Below are 17,680 nucleotides of genomic sequence, written 5' to 3'. Positions count from 1 at the left end.
GAGTGCCGCAAAGATCGGTGCTGGGTCACTACTTTTCATCATTCATATAAATGATTTGGATGTGAGCATAAGAGGTGTAGTTATTAAGTTTGCTGATGACACCAAAATTGGAAGTGTAGTGGACAGTAAAGAAGGTAACCTCAGATTACAACGGGGATCTTGATCAGATGGGCCACTGGGCTGAGAAATGGCAGATGAAGTTTAATTGAGATAAATGTGAGGTGCTGCATTTTGGGAAAGCAAATCTTAGTAGGTAATGGTAAGGTCGTAGGGAGTGTTGCTGAACAGAGAGACCTTGGACTACAGGTTCATAGCTCCTTGAAAGTGGAGTCACGGGCAGACAGGATATTGGTCAGAGTATTGAGTACAGGAGTTGGGAAGTCATGTTGCAGCTGCAGAACATTGGTTCGGCCAGTGTTAAAATATTGCATGCAAATCTGGTCTCCTTCCTAACGGAAAGATGTTGTGAAACTTGAAAGGGTTCAGAAAAGATTTACAAAGATGTTGCCAGGGTTGGAGGATTTGAGCAATAGCGAGAGATTGAATAGGCTCAGTGGTTAGCACTGCTATCTCACAGCACCAGGGACCCAGGTTCGATTCCAGCCTCGGGCAACTGTCTGTGTGGAGTTTTCATATTCTCACTGTGTCTGCGCGGGTTTTCTCCGGGTGCTCCAGTTTCCTCCCACAGTCCAAAGATGTGCAGATCAGGTGAATTGGCCATGCTAAATTGCCCATAGTGTTAGGTGCATTAGTCAGAGGGAAATGGGTTTGGGTGGTTTGCTCTTCGGAGGGTCACTGTGGATTGTTGCGCCGAAGGGCCAGTTTCCACACTGTAGGGAATCTAATCTAATCCAGGCTAGGGCTGTTTTTCCTGGAGTGTCAGAGGCTGAGGGGTGACCTTATAAAATCATGAGAGGCATGGATAGGATAAATAGACAAAATCTTTTCACTGGGGTGGCTGGACTCTCGTAATCTGAAATCTAGACAATGCCTTTTCCCTGGTGTGGGAGAATCCAGAACTAGAGGGCATAGGTTTCGGGTGAGAGGGGAAAGATATAAAAGAGACTTAACGGGCAACGTTTTCACTCAGAGGGTGGTACATGTATGGAATGAGCTGCCAGAGGAAGTGGTGGAGGCTGGTACAATTGCAATGTTTAAACTGCATCTGAATGGGTATATGGATAGGAAGCGTTTGGAGGGATATGGGCCAGGTGCTGGCAGGTGGGACGAGATTGGGTTGGGATATCTGGTCGGCGTGGACAAGTTTGACCGAAGGGTCAGTTTCCAGGATAAAAAGATAACTTTGAAAGTTGCAGTCAAGAAGTGTTTGATTAAAATTCTGAAGGAATGTTTGAAACTGAGAATGTCTAAGGTCAGTTGTGTGGAGGCACCAGGAAGAGGGTATCAGATTCTCTAAACAGGGCATTGAAGCTACAGTTAAATTAAGCCCTACAGATGTGAAATAGATGGGACCGTTCATTAGTGCAAGTGCTATTAACAAGTCTATTTAGGTTTGTATTATATCAGGTGTTTAAAATTCTTCAAATAAGTGTTGCATGTAAATACTTTGATTTATTTTAGTTTATCTTAATTAATTTTACATAAAACACTTTCATTTTATTGTTAAAATTTGTAACATTAAATGCTGAGTTTTCACTGGGGGAATCACCTCGTAAAAACCAAAAATAATTAAAATATGATCTATCAAACCAGTTTTCAGTCTGGAAACGGACCTGTCTAATAATAATATGAACTGTGATATTATGCGTGAGCACATAAAAATTAAACTAATCTAAAATAATTTAAACTTCTTTTCTCAATTGGCATGGAGGTATACCTGAAGTTCAAGTTGCTGTTCTTGAAATTTCTCCAAATGGCAGAGTCGTTGATTCAAGAGTGTATTCAACTGTGTCTCCAGTTCTCGGACTCTTTCTTGTGGTTCCTTAGAGCCTGAATCCTGAGCCCGAACCTTTGCTTGCTGCTCTACAACTTGCTTCATCTGCTGATCCATTTCCTGGAGTTTAGTCCCCAAATCAGCCACAGTAGAAAGTTTAACATCAAGGTCACTCTGAGCCTAAATGTAACAAAATACAAACAAACAAACTGTAAAACAAATTTGCATCAAAAATGTCAATTTTTTTTTGATAAAACACAATTTCGGTGCAAGATGGACATGGAGGCTGGAAGGGCGAAGAATTAAGGTTAAGGGGAAGGATGATCCAAAGAGATTATACAGTACATTCAGAGCAAGAGAGCGCAACTCAAGAGACAGTAGGGCCCCTTAAAGATAAACAAGGTCAACTTTGCATTGAACCGCAGGAGCTGGGAGATATATTAAATGAATATTTCAAGCAGTTTTAACTGTGAAGAAAGAAATGGAGGCTCAAGAATGCAAGAATTTGAAAACAGTTCACATTATAGAAGAGAAAGTGCTGGATGCCTTAGAAAATATAAAGGTGGATAAATCTCCAAGACATGATTTAGTGTATCCTGGGACGTTGTAGGAAATTAGAGAGGAAATTGTGGGGGTCCTTGCAGAAATATTTGTACGCTTTATAAATAAGGGTGAGGTGCCAGATGACTGGAGAGGTGGCTAAGGGTTGAGCCGTTCTTTAGGAAGGGATGTAAGGAGAAACCTGGGATCTATGGACCCTTGAGTCTGACTGCGATGTTGGATAAGTTATTGGAGGGTATTCTGAAAGATAAGATTTATATGCATTTGGAGAGGCAAGGAATGGTTAGGGATAGTCACCATGATTTTGTGCAAGGGAAATCATGTACCACAAACTTGATTGAGTTTTTTTGAGGAAGTAATTAGATTAGATTAGATTCCCTACAGTGTGGAAACAGGTCCTTCGGCCCAACAAGTCCACACCAACCCTCCGAAGAATCAAGAAGATTGAAGGCAGAGTGGTAAACATTGTTTACTTGGACTTTATTCAAGACTTGGACAAGGTTCTGTATAATTGACTAATCAGTAAAGTTAGATCAGATGGGATTTGGTAAGCCTGACAACTGGATACAAAATTGGTTTAACAGCGGGAGACGGAGTGTTGTTTTTGGACTGGATAGTAACTTCATAGTGACTGTAAAGTAATTAAGCATTACTTCATAGCATAGTGAAAAAAAAAGAAATAGGTAATACGTTACATTTCATAGTTCATACTCGGAAAATAAAGGAATTCCTGAAGAAGGGCCTGTGCCCGAAACGTCGAATCTCCTGTTCCCTGGATGCTGCCTGACCTGCTGTGCTGTTCCAGCAATAAAGTTTCAACTTTGATCTCCAGCATCTGCAGACCTCACTTTCTCCTCTAGTTTAAATTAGGAAAGACTTTAATGTAAACTAGTATCAATTTCTTTAGTTCTTCACTACTCTATGAAGTAATGCTTAACTTTTAACTCTCGTCTCTCTTACTAATTCATACCTAAGTATGTTTTTTGTTCCTCAGTACCTTGGTACCTAAGATGGCACCATGTGTGGTGACATTATATAATTTTTCCTGCACTCCTATACTTGAGTACGTGACAAGAAAATCTAAAATCTAAAAATGTAATATCGATAGTTAGGGAAATAGATATGATTTTCTGCTGCCAAGGACATCAGTTGCAAAGGTTCTATGGCCTGCCTAGTGCTCGGATTAAGGACATTGCCTCGAGGTCAAATAAGAACTTGCAGAGGAGAAGGGTTCAGTTTCTGTGGTCCATAAGTAGGACTAAGAAAGAGGTGAAGGAACTATAAGCAGCTTGGTGCCAAATTGGAAAGCAAAGCCACAAAGGTAATAATTTACAGAATATTATCAGAACAATAAAAAAAAATTGGCAGAGGGTAACTGAGATCAGAGAGTTGAATATCTGGTTCAAAGATTGGCACTGGAAAAATGTGTTTCATTTCTTTGCAGCGCTGATACCAGTACAGTTTTAAGAGGGAGCTGCGCCACTCCGACAGCTTTCACGTGAAACGCACTTGGGAAATTGTACAAGAGTTGTTGAGGGCTTTCAGCTGAATGGTAGGGGTGAGTGATTAGGATTCACATGAGGGGAGACTTGCAAAGTTCAAGGCAAAGGACAAGGCAGTACTGCAGAGAAATGATACATCTAATAATAGCCAGAGTGTATCAGGAAGGGGCAGACTGAAGAAATTAGTGCATTGGATTCAAAAGGCCAAAACATTTGACAATATAGCATCAGAACTAAAGGCTTCTCTTTTGCTCCTAAAATACTCTCAACACTCATGAAATGAATGACTAATAGCACAAATATAAATGAGCATAATATGTGCTACATATTATTTCATGTGTTTCATGACAACTAACAGGAATTATAGTCTTAAGTGTAGAAAATGGGGTCATCTAGTGGAGAAAGTAGTAAAAACAACTAGAATACAAATATAACTCTAATTTAAAGTTTGGGTTTGTAATATTTATAGATGGCCTTGTGTTTATTTTGTATAGTCAGAGTTGAGAGTGATAAAAATAATGAATGATCCATCGTTAACCTTGGAACTGAACAAACAAGTTTGGGAAAAAAGGCCAATTACATTGATTAAAAACGGAAGTTATTCATATGAGTTACAGAATCAAAGAGTTGTGTTGAATTTAAAATAATTAATTTACATTGATGCTTAAGACATGTAAGTGATGCTATTGGAGATAGCAATTCAAGATGGAACTTTATGTTAGAAGGCTCTGCTATTTAATTTATCTCTATTGGTTTGCTGACAGAGGCAAGCGGTTCAGTGTGGGGTCAGATAGAGGTAGTTACAGATTTGGTTTCAAGCAGGCTTTTTGATAGATTTACTGATTGGGGAGAGCCAAAGGAAATTAATTTTAATGTTTGTCAAGTAAGCAGAGAAAACACAAACATAACATCAAATGTGTGTGATGAGCTCAGTTTGAAATTCATGACAAGTAAAGAAGCTGAAATATTTGCTCATTTGAAGATGTAGGAAATAATCTGTAGTAGTTGTCACAGTCATGTGGCATTAATCAATCAGCTAAAATCGTGAGCATGTAAAGGACTGCATGGAGGCTGTGGGGACAGACAAGAAAAAGCAGTCTATGCATACCTAAAACGTTATGACAAAGAGCTGACTAATCCACAATTCTGAGGTCTATCAAGAGGATCGTTTAGCCAAAGGATGGATCCTCACACATTGCGTACTATGAGAAAGGTGGCATGCTGAAGACAACAAGTAAATTCCAGACAACTGCAATATATTTTTGGGCTGGTCCTTAAAAGAAACTACAGAAATTTCAAGATTTCAAAACATAAGTGAATACTTCGGGGTAAATAACAAGTAGAATTGAGTTTATAACACAAGTTATTAAAAGCTACAGTGTTAATTCAGTGGTGTTCACTTTGTTTAACTTCTCTTATGTACAATACAGTTTGTTTTGTTTTAAAGCATGAAATCTGTCAGTTAATAATAACATCTTCAGATTTTTCTTTAAATGTTAATAGCGCGTAACAGGACTCGAACATAGGACAGCTATTACAGAGACATGGTTTCAAACTGACTCAGGTTGACACATGAATATTCAAGGATGCTTGACACAACAGAGGATGGTAAGAAAGCTCATGGAATTTAAGTAGTTCTGTTAATCGAGGATGAGATCAGTACAATATTGATAAAGGATGCTGTTTCATAAGCTGAAGATGGGAATCAATTTGGGTGGAAATAATAAATGACAAAGAAATTAAGTAAATGGCAATAGTGGATTATAGGTCCCTAACAGCAGTTACACAAAGTATTCATCAAAATAGGTACTGCAATAACCATAGGTCACTTTACATTACTTGGATAAATTGTATTGGCAATGTAGCCTGGACGATGAGTTCATACAATGGATGTGGAACAGTTTCTTCGAAAAGTATGTTCTTGAACATAACAGGGACTAGTTAGTGTTTAAACCTGGCAATGTGTATTAAAATCAGACTCATTAAAGACCCATAATAATGAAAACTCTTGGAAGTGTCATCATAATACAATAAATTTTATAATCCAGATCAACAGTGAGAAATGTGCCTCAAACTAACATATTCAAACTAAAATGGTCAAGAAAAAGGAGGAAACATATCAGGAATAGACCGCAAAGATCGAATGATTCCTCAGAAGAGCATAAAGGCAATAGGAGTATACTTAAGAGGGAAATTGGAAGGCAAAAGGGGGACATGAGATGGCTTTGGCTGGAATCGCAAGAGATGGGGAGATTCTAAATTTTGCATCAGTGTTTATTGTGGAAGATGGAGCGCGTTTGGAAATAAATAGCGACATGTTGAAAAATGTCCACATTAGAGAGGACGACGTGCTGGACGGCTTAAAATGCATAAAGGCAGATAAATCCCTGGGACCTGATAGATGTACCCTAGAACTCTGTGGGAAGTGAGGCAAGTGATTGCTGGGCCCCTTGCTGAGCTGTTTGTACCATTAATAACCCCAGGTGAGATGTTGGAAGACTGAAGGTTGACTAACATGGTGCCACTATTTAAGAAAGGTGGTAAGGAAAAGCCAGGGAACTATAGACCAGCGAGGAAATCCTGTGCAACAGGATTTACATGTATTTAGAAAGGCAAGGACTGAGCTTTCTGCTTGGGAAATTGTATCGCACTAATTTAATTGAGTTTTTTGGTAACAAGTAACAAAGAGAATTGAGGAGGTCAGAGCAGTGGACATGATCTATATGGACTTCAGTACGGTGCTTGACAAGGTTCATCATGGTAGACTGGTTAGCAAGGTTAGGTCAAATGGAATACAGGGAAAACTAGCTATATGGATACAATACTGACTCGGAGATAGAAGGCAAGAGGCTTTTCAGCCTTGGAGGCATGTGATCAGTGGTGTGCCACAAGGATCAGTGATGGCTCCACTGCTTTTTGTCATTTATATAAATGATTTTGATATGAACATAGGAGCTGAAAATGTGTTGCTGGAAAAGCGCAGCAGGTCAGGCAGCATCCAGGGAACAGGAGAATCGACGTTTCGGGCATAAGCCCTTTTTCAGGAATCGTCGGTTCCGTAGGCAGGTGCTGAGGAAGGAGATATGGCTGTGGTAGCGAGTCTGTTTGAGAATGTGGCTGAAGAGCTTCTGTGCAGAGGAGATGACCTGGGGGGTGCAGTGAGAGAGGGATTTACTGAAATCTTTGTAGAGGGAGGAAGAGAGCTTCTTCAAGGAAGGCATCCTTGTAAGAGGATTCGCAGTAAGTTGAAATCTTTGAGGAGAAAGTAAGGTCTGCAGATGCTGGAGATCAGAGCTGAAGATGTGTTGCTGGAAAAGCGCAGCAGGTCAGGCAGCATCCAGGAACAGGAGAATCGACGTTTGGGCATAAGCCCTTCTTCAGGATTCCTGAAGAAGGGCTTATGCCCGAAACGTCGATTCTCCTGTTCCCTGGATGCTGCCTGACCTGCTGCGCTTTTCCAGCAACACATTTTCAGCTCTGATCTCCAGCATCTGCAGACCTCACTTTCTCCTATGAACATAGGAGGTATGGTTAGCAAGTTTGCAGACATCAAAACTGGAGACGTCGTGGATAGCGAAGGAGGTTACCTCAGAGTACAACAGGATCTTGATCAGATGGGCCAGTGGGCCGAGGAGTGGCAAATGGAGTTTAATTCAGATAAATTTAACATGTTACATTCTGGTAAGGCAAATCAGGGCAGGACTTATACATTTAATGGCAAGGTCCTAGGGAATGTTGCTGAACAAAAGGAGTCCTTGGAGTCACACGCAGATGGGATAGTGAAGATGGCATTTGGTGTGCTTGCCTTTATTGGTCAATGCATATGGGAGTTGGGTGGTCATGTTGTGGCTGTACAGGACGTTAGTTCGAGCACTTTTGGAAAACTGCATGCAAACCTGGTCTCCACGGTAAAAGAAGGACATTGTGAAACTTGAAAAGACTTACAAGGATGTTGCCAAAGTTAAAAGGGTTTGAGCTACAAAGGGAGGCTGAATATGCTGGGGCTATTTTTCCTTGAGCATCAGAGGCTGAGGGGCTGATCTTTTAGAGGTTTATAATATCACAAGGGACATGGATAGTGTAGAGACAAGGTCTTTTCCCCGGGGTGGAGGAGTCCAGAAGCAGAGGGCATAGGTGTAAGGTGAGAGGAGAAAGATTTAAAAGGGACCTAAAGGGCAATCTTTTCACACAGAGGGTGGTGAATGTATGGAATGAGCTACCAGAGGAAGTAGTGGAGACTGTAGTGGTAAAATTAGAAAATTTAAAAGGCATCTGGACAGGTATATGAATAGGAAGAGTTTAGAGGGATATGGGTAAATGTTGGCAAATGGGACTAGATTAATCCAAGATATCTGGTCGGCATGGATGAGTTGGACTGAAGGGTCTGTTCCTGCATATCTCTATGACTTTATGATTCTAAATAACAAGGGTAATGAAGGAGGAATTGGCTCAAGTGAAGTGGTAAAAAGTTTAAAACACAAAACTAACGGCAAGAGTACCAGCGGCAAACATGAAGGAGATATACCAGAATACTCAAAAATGATATACTCCATTGAAAAAGAGACTTTACCATAAGGATACACAAACTGTGGCTAATTAATCAAGTAAAGAATGGCATCAAATTGAAAGAAAAGGCATACAATGCTGCAAAAATTAGTGGTAGGTCAGAAGATTGGGTAAGTTTTAGAAATGAGTAAAGGATGACTTTGTAAAAAAAAAAGGAGAAATTGGAGAATAAGAAAAGAACTAGCAAGAAATATAAAAACAGGCAATTAAAGCTTCTACAAATAGTCACTCAAGCTACAGGGAAGATTGATAACCTAATAATGGAGAACGGGAAAATGGCAGAGGCTTTGAGCAAGTATTTTGGATCAATCTACACACATGAAAACACAAAAAGGATCCAAGAGTAGAAGACAATCAATAGGCAAAGAGAGGAAAGAATCTAAAATAGTAATCACTGGAAAAAAAGTATTAGGAAAGCTAATAGCACTCTAGACTGACAAGCCCCCGAGAGCTTATTGCGGGCATCCTCGCACTTTAAAAGAAGCGGTTGCAGAGATAGAAGATGCATTGACTGTAATCTTTCAAAATTCTTTAAATTCTAGCAAGGTCCTATCAGTTTAGAAAACCACAAATGTAACACCTCTGTTCAAGAAAGGAAGGACTCGGAAAGCTAGAAAATAAATGCCAGTTAGCCAAATGTCTGTCATAAGTGGATTTCCTCATGAGGAAAAATTGAGCAGTTTAGATCTATACATTGCATTGCACAAAATGAGAAGTTATCAGAATGAAACACAAGATTCTGAGGGGGCTTGCCACAGTTGAGGATTCATCTCATGAGGGATCCTAGAATTAGAGAGAACAGTACCAAATAAGGGATCTCTGATTTAAGACATAGCTCTTAAACGAGTGTCTCTTTCATGTTTGGAATTGTCTTCCACTCAGTGCAGTGGAGGCTGAGTCATTGAGTATATTCAAGGATGAAGTTGACAGATTATTGATTGACAAGGTACTCAAGGTTTATAGAGGCAAGCAGAGCTAAAGCCAGTCAGATCAGCTAGGAACACACAGAGATACAGCATGGCCTGAGGAACCAGATATCTTATTTCTCCTCCTGTTTCTTATGTTCTATCACAATAGCTCATAGTCCAAGTCACAATCAAAAGCAGCTCTTGAAAATGCATGCTTTATTAGTGACAAGAACAAACAAAGTCAAACATTGTGGCAATGATTTCCCAAAGCAAAACAACCTAATTTAAGTCATGTTCTATACGAATGGACAAAGAAGAGCAGTACAGGAAAAAAACCATCAGTTATATGTCTGAAAAAAAATCTATACTTCAGTTGATGTTATTAGAAGAGGTGAGAAGGCCCATGGGAGAAAACTGCAACGTACCTCTCCTCCCAAATGACTGTTTCTGAACTTAGACACCCAAGCAGAAAGCCATTATATAACATCACACTTCTCGAGTTCACTATCAAAAGTAGGGATGTAATGACCTTTCAGATCATATTTAATTTTACAACCAACTGTTGTATACAAACTGCTCAAAATCAAGCTTCTTTGTTGAGTAATTTTGTATTTCCTCCTGTCTATCATTTGGACCTTGTAGCACCTGAGATTGTTTGATGATTTGAATAATTAATCTGCAATTGAACTGACAAATACTGTATGAACAGTCACTCGATGTCAAACAGCAGCTTAGGATCCTGAAAGCATCCAAGGAGGTTAAAGCCAGTGATAGCCTGGAAGACTGGGATAAATTCAGAACGACAAGACGTTGATAAAGACAGAAAAAATAAACGTCAAGGGAAACAAATGCGAGGAAGACAAAAACTGACAATAAGAGCTTCTTTGAATATATAAAAAAGGAAGAGAAAGGTCAAAGAAGAATAGACCCCTTGGAAAATTAATCTGGGGAGCAAGCTTTGAGGAAGAAGGAAATGGAACAGGAATTAAACAGATATTTTGCATCAGCATTTTATGGCATCAGATACTTTGAATATTCCATTCGTACTAAAGAAAACAGGGGAGAATTAAGTACCATCATTAAAGAAGTTGTTAGACAAACTAATGGGGCTAAAGCCCTTTGGCACTGATAGCTTTAATGCCTGTCCCTAAATGCCCTTGAGAAGGTGGAGGTGACCTGCCTTCTTGAACTGTTGCACTCCATGTGCTGTAGATTGACTGACCATGCCGCCAGGGAGAAAATTCCAGGATTTTGACCCAGTGACACTGAAGCATCAGCGATATATTTCCAAGTCAGGATGGTGAGTGCCTTGCTGGTGGTGATGCTCCAATATGTCTGCTGCCCTTGTCCTTCTAGATGGAACTAGTCATGGGTTTAGAAGATGTATCTAAGGATCTTTGGTGAATTTCTGCAGTGTGTCTTGGAGATGGTGCACGCTGCTGGTGCTGAGTGTCGTTGGAGGGAGCAGATGTGTGTGAATGTGGTGCCAAACAAGTAAGCTGCTTTATACTGGAGATTATCATGATTCTTGAATATTGTTGGAGCTGCAATCATCCAGGCAAGTAGAGACTTTGAGAAGGTGCTTGACAAGATACCTTACAAAAGGTTAAGTCATAAAAGCCCACAGTGCTGGAAATAGAATATTGACATGGATAAAGAATTGGCCCATGGGTAGGAAAAGGCGAGTGGAGATAAAGGGTTCTTTTTCAGGCTGAACTGTGATCAGTAGGATTTCACAGGGATCTATAATGGGACCATAACTGTTTACAATATATATTAATAAGTTGGGAGGAAAGAGTGAATGCACTGTAGCCAAATTTGGAAACATTTGTGAAAAGGTTGGTTGCGAGAGGAATATAAACAGTTTACAGAGAGATGCTGATAGGTGAAGTAAGTGGGCAAAAAGTTGCCAAATGGAGCACAATCTGGGAAAATATGAAGTTGTTCATTTTGGAAAGAAGAACAAAAGAACAGAATTTACATGGCGGACAAATGCAAAAAGCTGCAAAGCAAAGAGATTTGGGGGTACTTGCACAGAAAGCTCGCACACTGGTGCATCAAGTAATCAGGAAGGCTAGTGAAATATTGGCCCTTACTTCAAGGGGGTTGGAATAGAAAAGTAGGGAAATCTTACTACAACTGTGGAAGGTGCTGGTGAGACCACATCTGGAGTACTGAGAGCAATTTTCACTGGAGGCAGTTCAGAGAAGGTTCATGAGCATGACTCCCAGAGGGATTGACTTAAGAGCAAAAACTAAACAGGTTGGGACTCAACTCATGAGTTTAGATGAATAAAGTGGTAATCTCACTGAAACATACAGGATTCTTAAAGGGACTTAACAAGATAAATGCAGAGAGGATACTTCCCTTCATGGGAGAGTCTAGGACCAGAGGTCATAGACTTAAAATAAAGGGATAAAATAAGGGGATGAAGAGGAATTTTTTCTCTCAGATGTTTGAGTATTTTTGGAACTGGTTATCATGAGTTCCTGTGTGGACAGAGATCTTGTGTATATTAAGGCCGAGATAGATAGATTGTTGATCAATAGGGGAATCAAGGGTTACAGGGAAAGGGCAGGAAAATTGACATGAGCAATGCCAGATCAGCCATGATGCTATTAAATGGTGGAGCAGGCTCAAGGGGTCGAATGGTTCTACTTCAGTTCCTATTTCTTATAGTCTTCTGGTCTAACTCAACATATTTGGAATTATTGATAAGGATCAAATTCTACCATTTACTAATAATGCAATGTATTGCTAACATATAACACTGTTATGCCATAAACCCTTACTTAATAAACAAAAGGAAGCAGAAAAGAAATGGAATGGTTATGGTATACGAACAGGATATCATTTGAACTTCTGCAGAATTATTGACAGCCAAACAATTCTGACAATATTGAAGAAAATTCCACAATGACTGGATGGCTAAATCGTCTTGTGTTTGGGTCACGATCAAGACTATATTTGGCCATTTAACAAGTAGTATTTTTCATTAATGAAAATATTACTGTCAAATACTATTCAGTGTTAGTTGCTTCCACATAAAACTACCACGGTTCATATGGGCAATATGCTACAGAAAACTTATCCCTAGCAAAATGACAAACTATATGCAATTCCTGACCACGCTATATGTATTGCTGAAAATACGACACACAGATTTCACCAACCTTAAGGAGAGGTGCAGTAGCAACAATGGCTGCTGCAGTGGCAGCTGCTGTCGTTGTGACAGAATTCAGATGGTGTTGAGTCTCTTCCTCATCACGTGTAAAAGAATCCAAGTCTGTGACAGAAGATTTGTGCAGAATCTGTACTTTGACCTTCTTTCCTATTGGCCCTCTCCGCACCTTACTGTATTGGGGGGAAAAATAAAGCTTGAATTACACAAAATCCAGGAAAGTATCTAATTTGCTTTTGCCTGTTTCCAGGATAATGTTACTGGCAAGACCGAACCAAGTGACCTCGAAAAGGTAGAATCTCTTGAATCTATTGCTACGGTCCACTATTTTTGCTACCACATCAACAAATCTTTAACATTCAGAAATAAAGATGCAGTCATGTAATGGGAATATTTCTGCAACGTATTAACACACATTATATACACAAGAGTTATTACCAATTAACAACAGCCTAGAACAAGAAGTCAGCACTCCGACATCATTGACCACTTGCACACACTGAAACAGAAAGTTCATACAACTGACAACACGCTTGTGCCCATTGTTACTGCCACAGCTCAGCACCTCATCTGTCACACCACTTTCTATTTCACACCCAGCCCCTCATCACCACAATTGTTGCCCTCCTAAACACCCGTCACTGCCTCATTCCCCACAGCATCTCACCACTCCCCTACCTGTTCAATTTATCATTCTCCCCTACCACCATACTTCATTCAGGGGAAGCTGACCAGTGGGTGAATGTGGGAAGTAAGGGCTCAAGGATTAGAAGTGGGCCATAGGAGGATCCACAAAAGAGATAGCAAGTAGCAGGAGAGCACAATGGCAAGCACATTTATCTCAAGACAGTTGGAATATAAAAGCAGCGATGTGCTTCTGAGACTTTATGAAGCTCTGGTTCAGCCCCATTTAGAGTACTGTGTCCAATTTTGAGCCCCACAGCTCAAGAAGGGCAAACTGGCACTGCAGATTCACACAGATGATCCCTGGAATGGTAGGACTAACATATGATGAATGGCTGAGGATCCTGGGTTTGTATACATTGGAGTTTAGAAGTTTGAGGGGAAATCTAATAGAAACTTACAAGATAATGCATGGCTTAGAAAGGGTGGACACTGGGAAGTTGTTTCCATTACGTGGAGATACTAGGACACATGGGCACAGCCTTAAAATTAGAGGGGTCAATTTAGAATGGAAATAATGAGACTTTTCCCCAGCCAGACAGTGGTGGGCCTGTGGAATTCATTGCCGATGAGTGCAGTGGAGGCCAGGACTTTGGGTGTCTTCAAGGCAGACATCGATAACTTCTTGATCTCGCAAGGATTTAAGGGTTACAGGGAGAGTGCTGGAAAGTGGAATTTAAACACCCGTCAGCCATGATTAAATGGGGGAGTGGACTCGATGGGCCAAATGGCCTTGCTTCCACTCATATGTCTTATGGTCTAAATTGAAAATGAGTTGGGAGTGGGAAGCAATCAATCAAAAAGCATTGTTCTTTGATCCCAGTAGCTATCTGTGGCGATGACATTAGCTGTGGCTGGTGGGTTGTGTGTTGAAGTGTAGATAATAAGCAGTTTGAGCAGATAAAGAAAAAACAAAATCGGCTGAAGAAACTCAGCTCGTCTAATAGTATCTGTGGAAAGACAAACAATTCATATTTTAAGTTCAAGATGACTTTTCCTCAGGACTCTTAACATGTAACTGGTATTTATGGTGTAAATCAAGCCAACACAAGTTTCTTCCAGTCTTAGGCAACATTAACAAACTCTTCCAGAAAACAGCTGATGAAATAGTTCACTAACCAGTCCAATCTGGTTGCTGTAGCTTCAGCTTCAAAAGAACATAAGTTTATAGGTCCGGGAAAAGCTTGCAAATGAAGTCCAGATTGTAAGCACAATGAGCAAATACAAGCTTGGTGAGTGGGGAATTCACTGAAGGAAAGAAAGCAGCCTTCCTTTCTTCTACTTTCTGTACTCGCTGGGGTGCTTGATATTTACTTTGGTGCACATAAGCTGTCTTCTCTTTTTATTTAATTCATTGTGAAGCTAAGGTATGGCAGCAAAGATCAGCTGAACTGAATGTATAGCCTGCAGAGTGGGAAATCATGATATACCTCATGTCCTCGGCAAGCACATCTGTCGGAAGTCTTAGCAGCTGCACAAGCTTGAGCTCCAAGTTTCCAAACTCAGGCAGGGGCTGGAGATATGCATGCAAGGTAGAGAACGATAAAGTAAGCAGGTTTCGACAGGTGATGACACAGTATTATGTTGGCAAGTAAAGAATCGATGACCTTCAGGCAGTATAAGAGAACCAGGTAGGTGGTGCAGAAGATCTTAGAGTAAGTCTCGTGAGATAATCTGTTTTTTGTATTGCATACGAGTGATGGCATACGAGTGAGGGCAATGGCTTCTCAGCGGAATGCAGCAAAGGTTAAATCTGTGGCACCACAGGTGATTCAAGTGGATAGTTGTGAAGAGAAGACTGGAAGTACAGAAGTAATAGGGTATTCACTAGTTAGGGGGATTGAAAGGTGTTTCAGTGGCAAGGGAAATGATGCCTGGGTAGTACTTTGTCTCCATTATACCAGTGTCAAGTATGTGACGGAGTGGCTACATGGCATACTTCTGGAGGAGGTTGAACAGCTGGCAGTCAATGATCCACATTAGTATCAATGCCTTAGGTAGTGTGACGAAGCTGCTCCTTTAACAGGATTGTTGTTCTTGATTTTTTTCAGCGAGGTTGTAAAAAACACAGACTTCAAAAAGTTGAAGTTGAAGGGGTTTAGGGCCAGTTTGACTATAGCTAACAGATACTGCCTCAGGCAGATGACTTTCACATTTAAAAAAAAAACACGTACAATGAAAGGAAAGTGGCCAGTTCTCCTGGCTCAGCTTTTCTCTGGTTTGGTTCAGTTTGAGCACAGTAGAGTTGAAGGAGTTGCTGGACCCAAAGAAGCAGGTCCAGGCTGGTCCTCTCTCTCTCTGACATCTCTCCTGTAAGACCCTGTGTTTGATTTTACCTTTTGTGCAAAGGGTGTTTGTGGGGATTGTTGCAAGTATTTGGAACAGCATCATTAAGTTGGGATGATCTGTAGGTTGTCGGGTAGGTGAAGATATTCATTTTTCTATTCTCTTTTTGCTCGATTGCTAGATTACTTACATTGTGGAAACAGGTCCTTCGGCCCAACAAGTCCACTCCTCCCCGCCGAAGCGCAACCCACCCATATCCCTACATGTACCCCTTACCTAATAAGGGCAATTTAGCATGGCCAATTCACCTGACCTGCACATCTTTGGACTGTGGGAGGAAACCGGAGCACCCGGAGGAAACCCACGCAGACACGGGGAGAATGTGCAAACTCCACACAGAGAGTCACGTGAGGCGGGAACTGAACCCGGGTCTCTGGCGCTGTGAGGCAGCAGTGCTAACCACTGTGCCACCATGCCACCCATGCCACCGTGCCGTCCATTGTATTTCATTCAGTAATCTTGTAAATAAATTCTGTTTTGTTTAAAACTACGTGGTTTGACCAACTGCATCCCTTTTGGAATATCTGTGGTATATCTGCTTAAAACAACTAGCAAAGTTAGGGTCTGGGCCACTTTCTTAAAATGTGAAGGGGATCTGGCCTGGTCCATAATAGATTGGGAACATGTCCGGGATTTCTTCTAAAGTTCCAATTCAGAATTAAGGTTGTTGAACTCGAAGACAGAGAGTGGTGGGTGTGCGTGTATTTTGTTCCCAAGTTAAATTCAGTTGGTTTGAACAGTCCTTGGGATAGCAATGGCTTTCAGTCATCAAGAGTTGTCTGGGAGTGGAAGAAGTGACTTTTGGGGTTTTGCAAAAGATGATTAAGTCCAAGCTGCTGCAATTAGCACACAAGCTAGAGCTGGAGCAGCCTCCTTCCATGAGGAAAGGAGAGATAATTACAGCAATAGCTCAGCATTTAAATACCACCGTAGTCTTTAGAGATGGCTAAAATTCAATTGAAAATGAAGCAACTTGAATTAGAGGCAGAAGACAACGAAAGGGCAGCAGAAATCAAACAGTTTGAATTACGATTCAAAGCAGAGGAAAGAGAAGAGAGAGACAAAGGGAAAGGGGAGGGGGGAGAGAGAGAGATACAGAGAAGTGGGAGAGAGAGAGAGAGAGAGTGGGGGGAGAGAGAGCGAGACGGGGGAAGACAGAGAGAGAGAGAAAAAGAAAGAAATGGGGGAGGAGAGAGAGAGAGAGAGAGGAAAGGGGGGGAAGAGAGAGGAAAGGGGGGGGAAGAGAGAGGAAGGGGAGAAGAGAGAGGAAGAGGGGGGAAAGAGAGGGAAAGGGGGAAGAGAGGGAAAAGGGGGGGGGAAGAGAGGGAAAAGGGGGGGAAGAGAGGGAAAAGGGGGGGAAGAGAGGGAAAAGGGGGGGGAAGAGAGGGAAAAGGGGGGGAAGAGAGGGAAGGGGGGAAGAGAGGGAAAAGGGGGGGGAAAGAGAGGGAAAAGGGGGGGAAAAGAGAGGGAAAAGGGGGGGAAAAGAGAGGGAAAAGGGGGGGAAGAGAGGGAAAAGGGGGGGGGGAAGAGAGGGAAAAGGGGGGGGGGGGGAAGAGAGGGAAAAGGGGGGGGGGAAGAGAGGGAAAGGGGGGGGGGAAAGAGAGGGAAAGGGGGGGGGAAGAGAGGGAAAAGGGGGGGGGGAAGAGAGGGAGTTTAAACCTCATTAATTGGCACTTAAGACAGGAAAGTCAGCTTAAAAGGATGGAGATAAAGGCTGAAGGTAAGTTTAGTGAGGGACAGAGTGAGGATGAGCTAACCCATGGTAGCCAAAGGCCTGGTGAGAAACCGTTTAAATATATTCAAGCATTGCCTAATTTTGATGAGAAGGATACGGAAGCCTTTTTCATCTCATTTGAAAAGGTGGCTAAACAAAAGCAGTGGCCAGTGCCCATGTGGATTTTGTTGATCCAAACAAAAAACTTGTAGGTACAGTTGTGAGGTATTTGCATGACTATCAGAGGAGGTATCTGGGGAATATGAGGTGGTGAAGAAAGCCATCTTAAGCGCATATGAGCTTGTGCCAGAAGCCTACAGACAA

General features: G+C 41.4%; 1 protein-coding gene across 10 annotated transcripts in view; it reads right to left on the bottom strand.

Annotated features, from left to right (window-relative positions):
• Positions 1-17,680, bottom strand: part of kiaa0586 (KIAA0586 ortholog) — a 530,738-nt gene that overhangs the window by 475,081 nt on the left and 37,977 nt on the right. For all 10 annotated transcript variants that reach the window (XR_006312780.2, XM_043697765.2, XM_087989896.1 and 7 more), the window contains 2 exons: positions 12,605-12,785; positions 1,838-2,074 (listed from right to left, as the gene is read on the bottom strand). Coding sequence is in view for 9 of the 10 variants with exons in the window: in XM_043697765.2 (XP_043553700.2) it covers positions 1,838-2,074; positions 12,605-12,785 (418 nt within the window). In the remaining variant the exon portion in view is untranslated. The remainder of the gene's footprint in view (positions 1-1,837; positions 2,075-12,604; positions 12,786-17,680) is intronic.

The sequence above is a fragment of the Chiloscyllium plagiosum genome, unplaced genomic scaffold (assembly GCF_037043375.1).
Source record: "Chiloscyllium plagiosum isolate Xiang-an unplaced genomic scaffold, Cpla_swu_hap1 HiC_scaffold_8, whole genome shotgun sequence".
Lineage (NCBI taxonomy): Eukaryota > Metazoa > Chordata > Chondrichthyes > Orectolobiformes > Hemiscylliidae > Chiloscyllium > Chiloscyllium plagiosum.
Note: the sequence above shows the minus strand (reverse complement) of the source record. Positions and strands in the feature narration are given on the sequence as shown.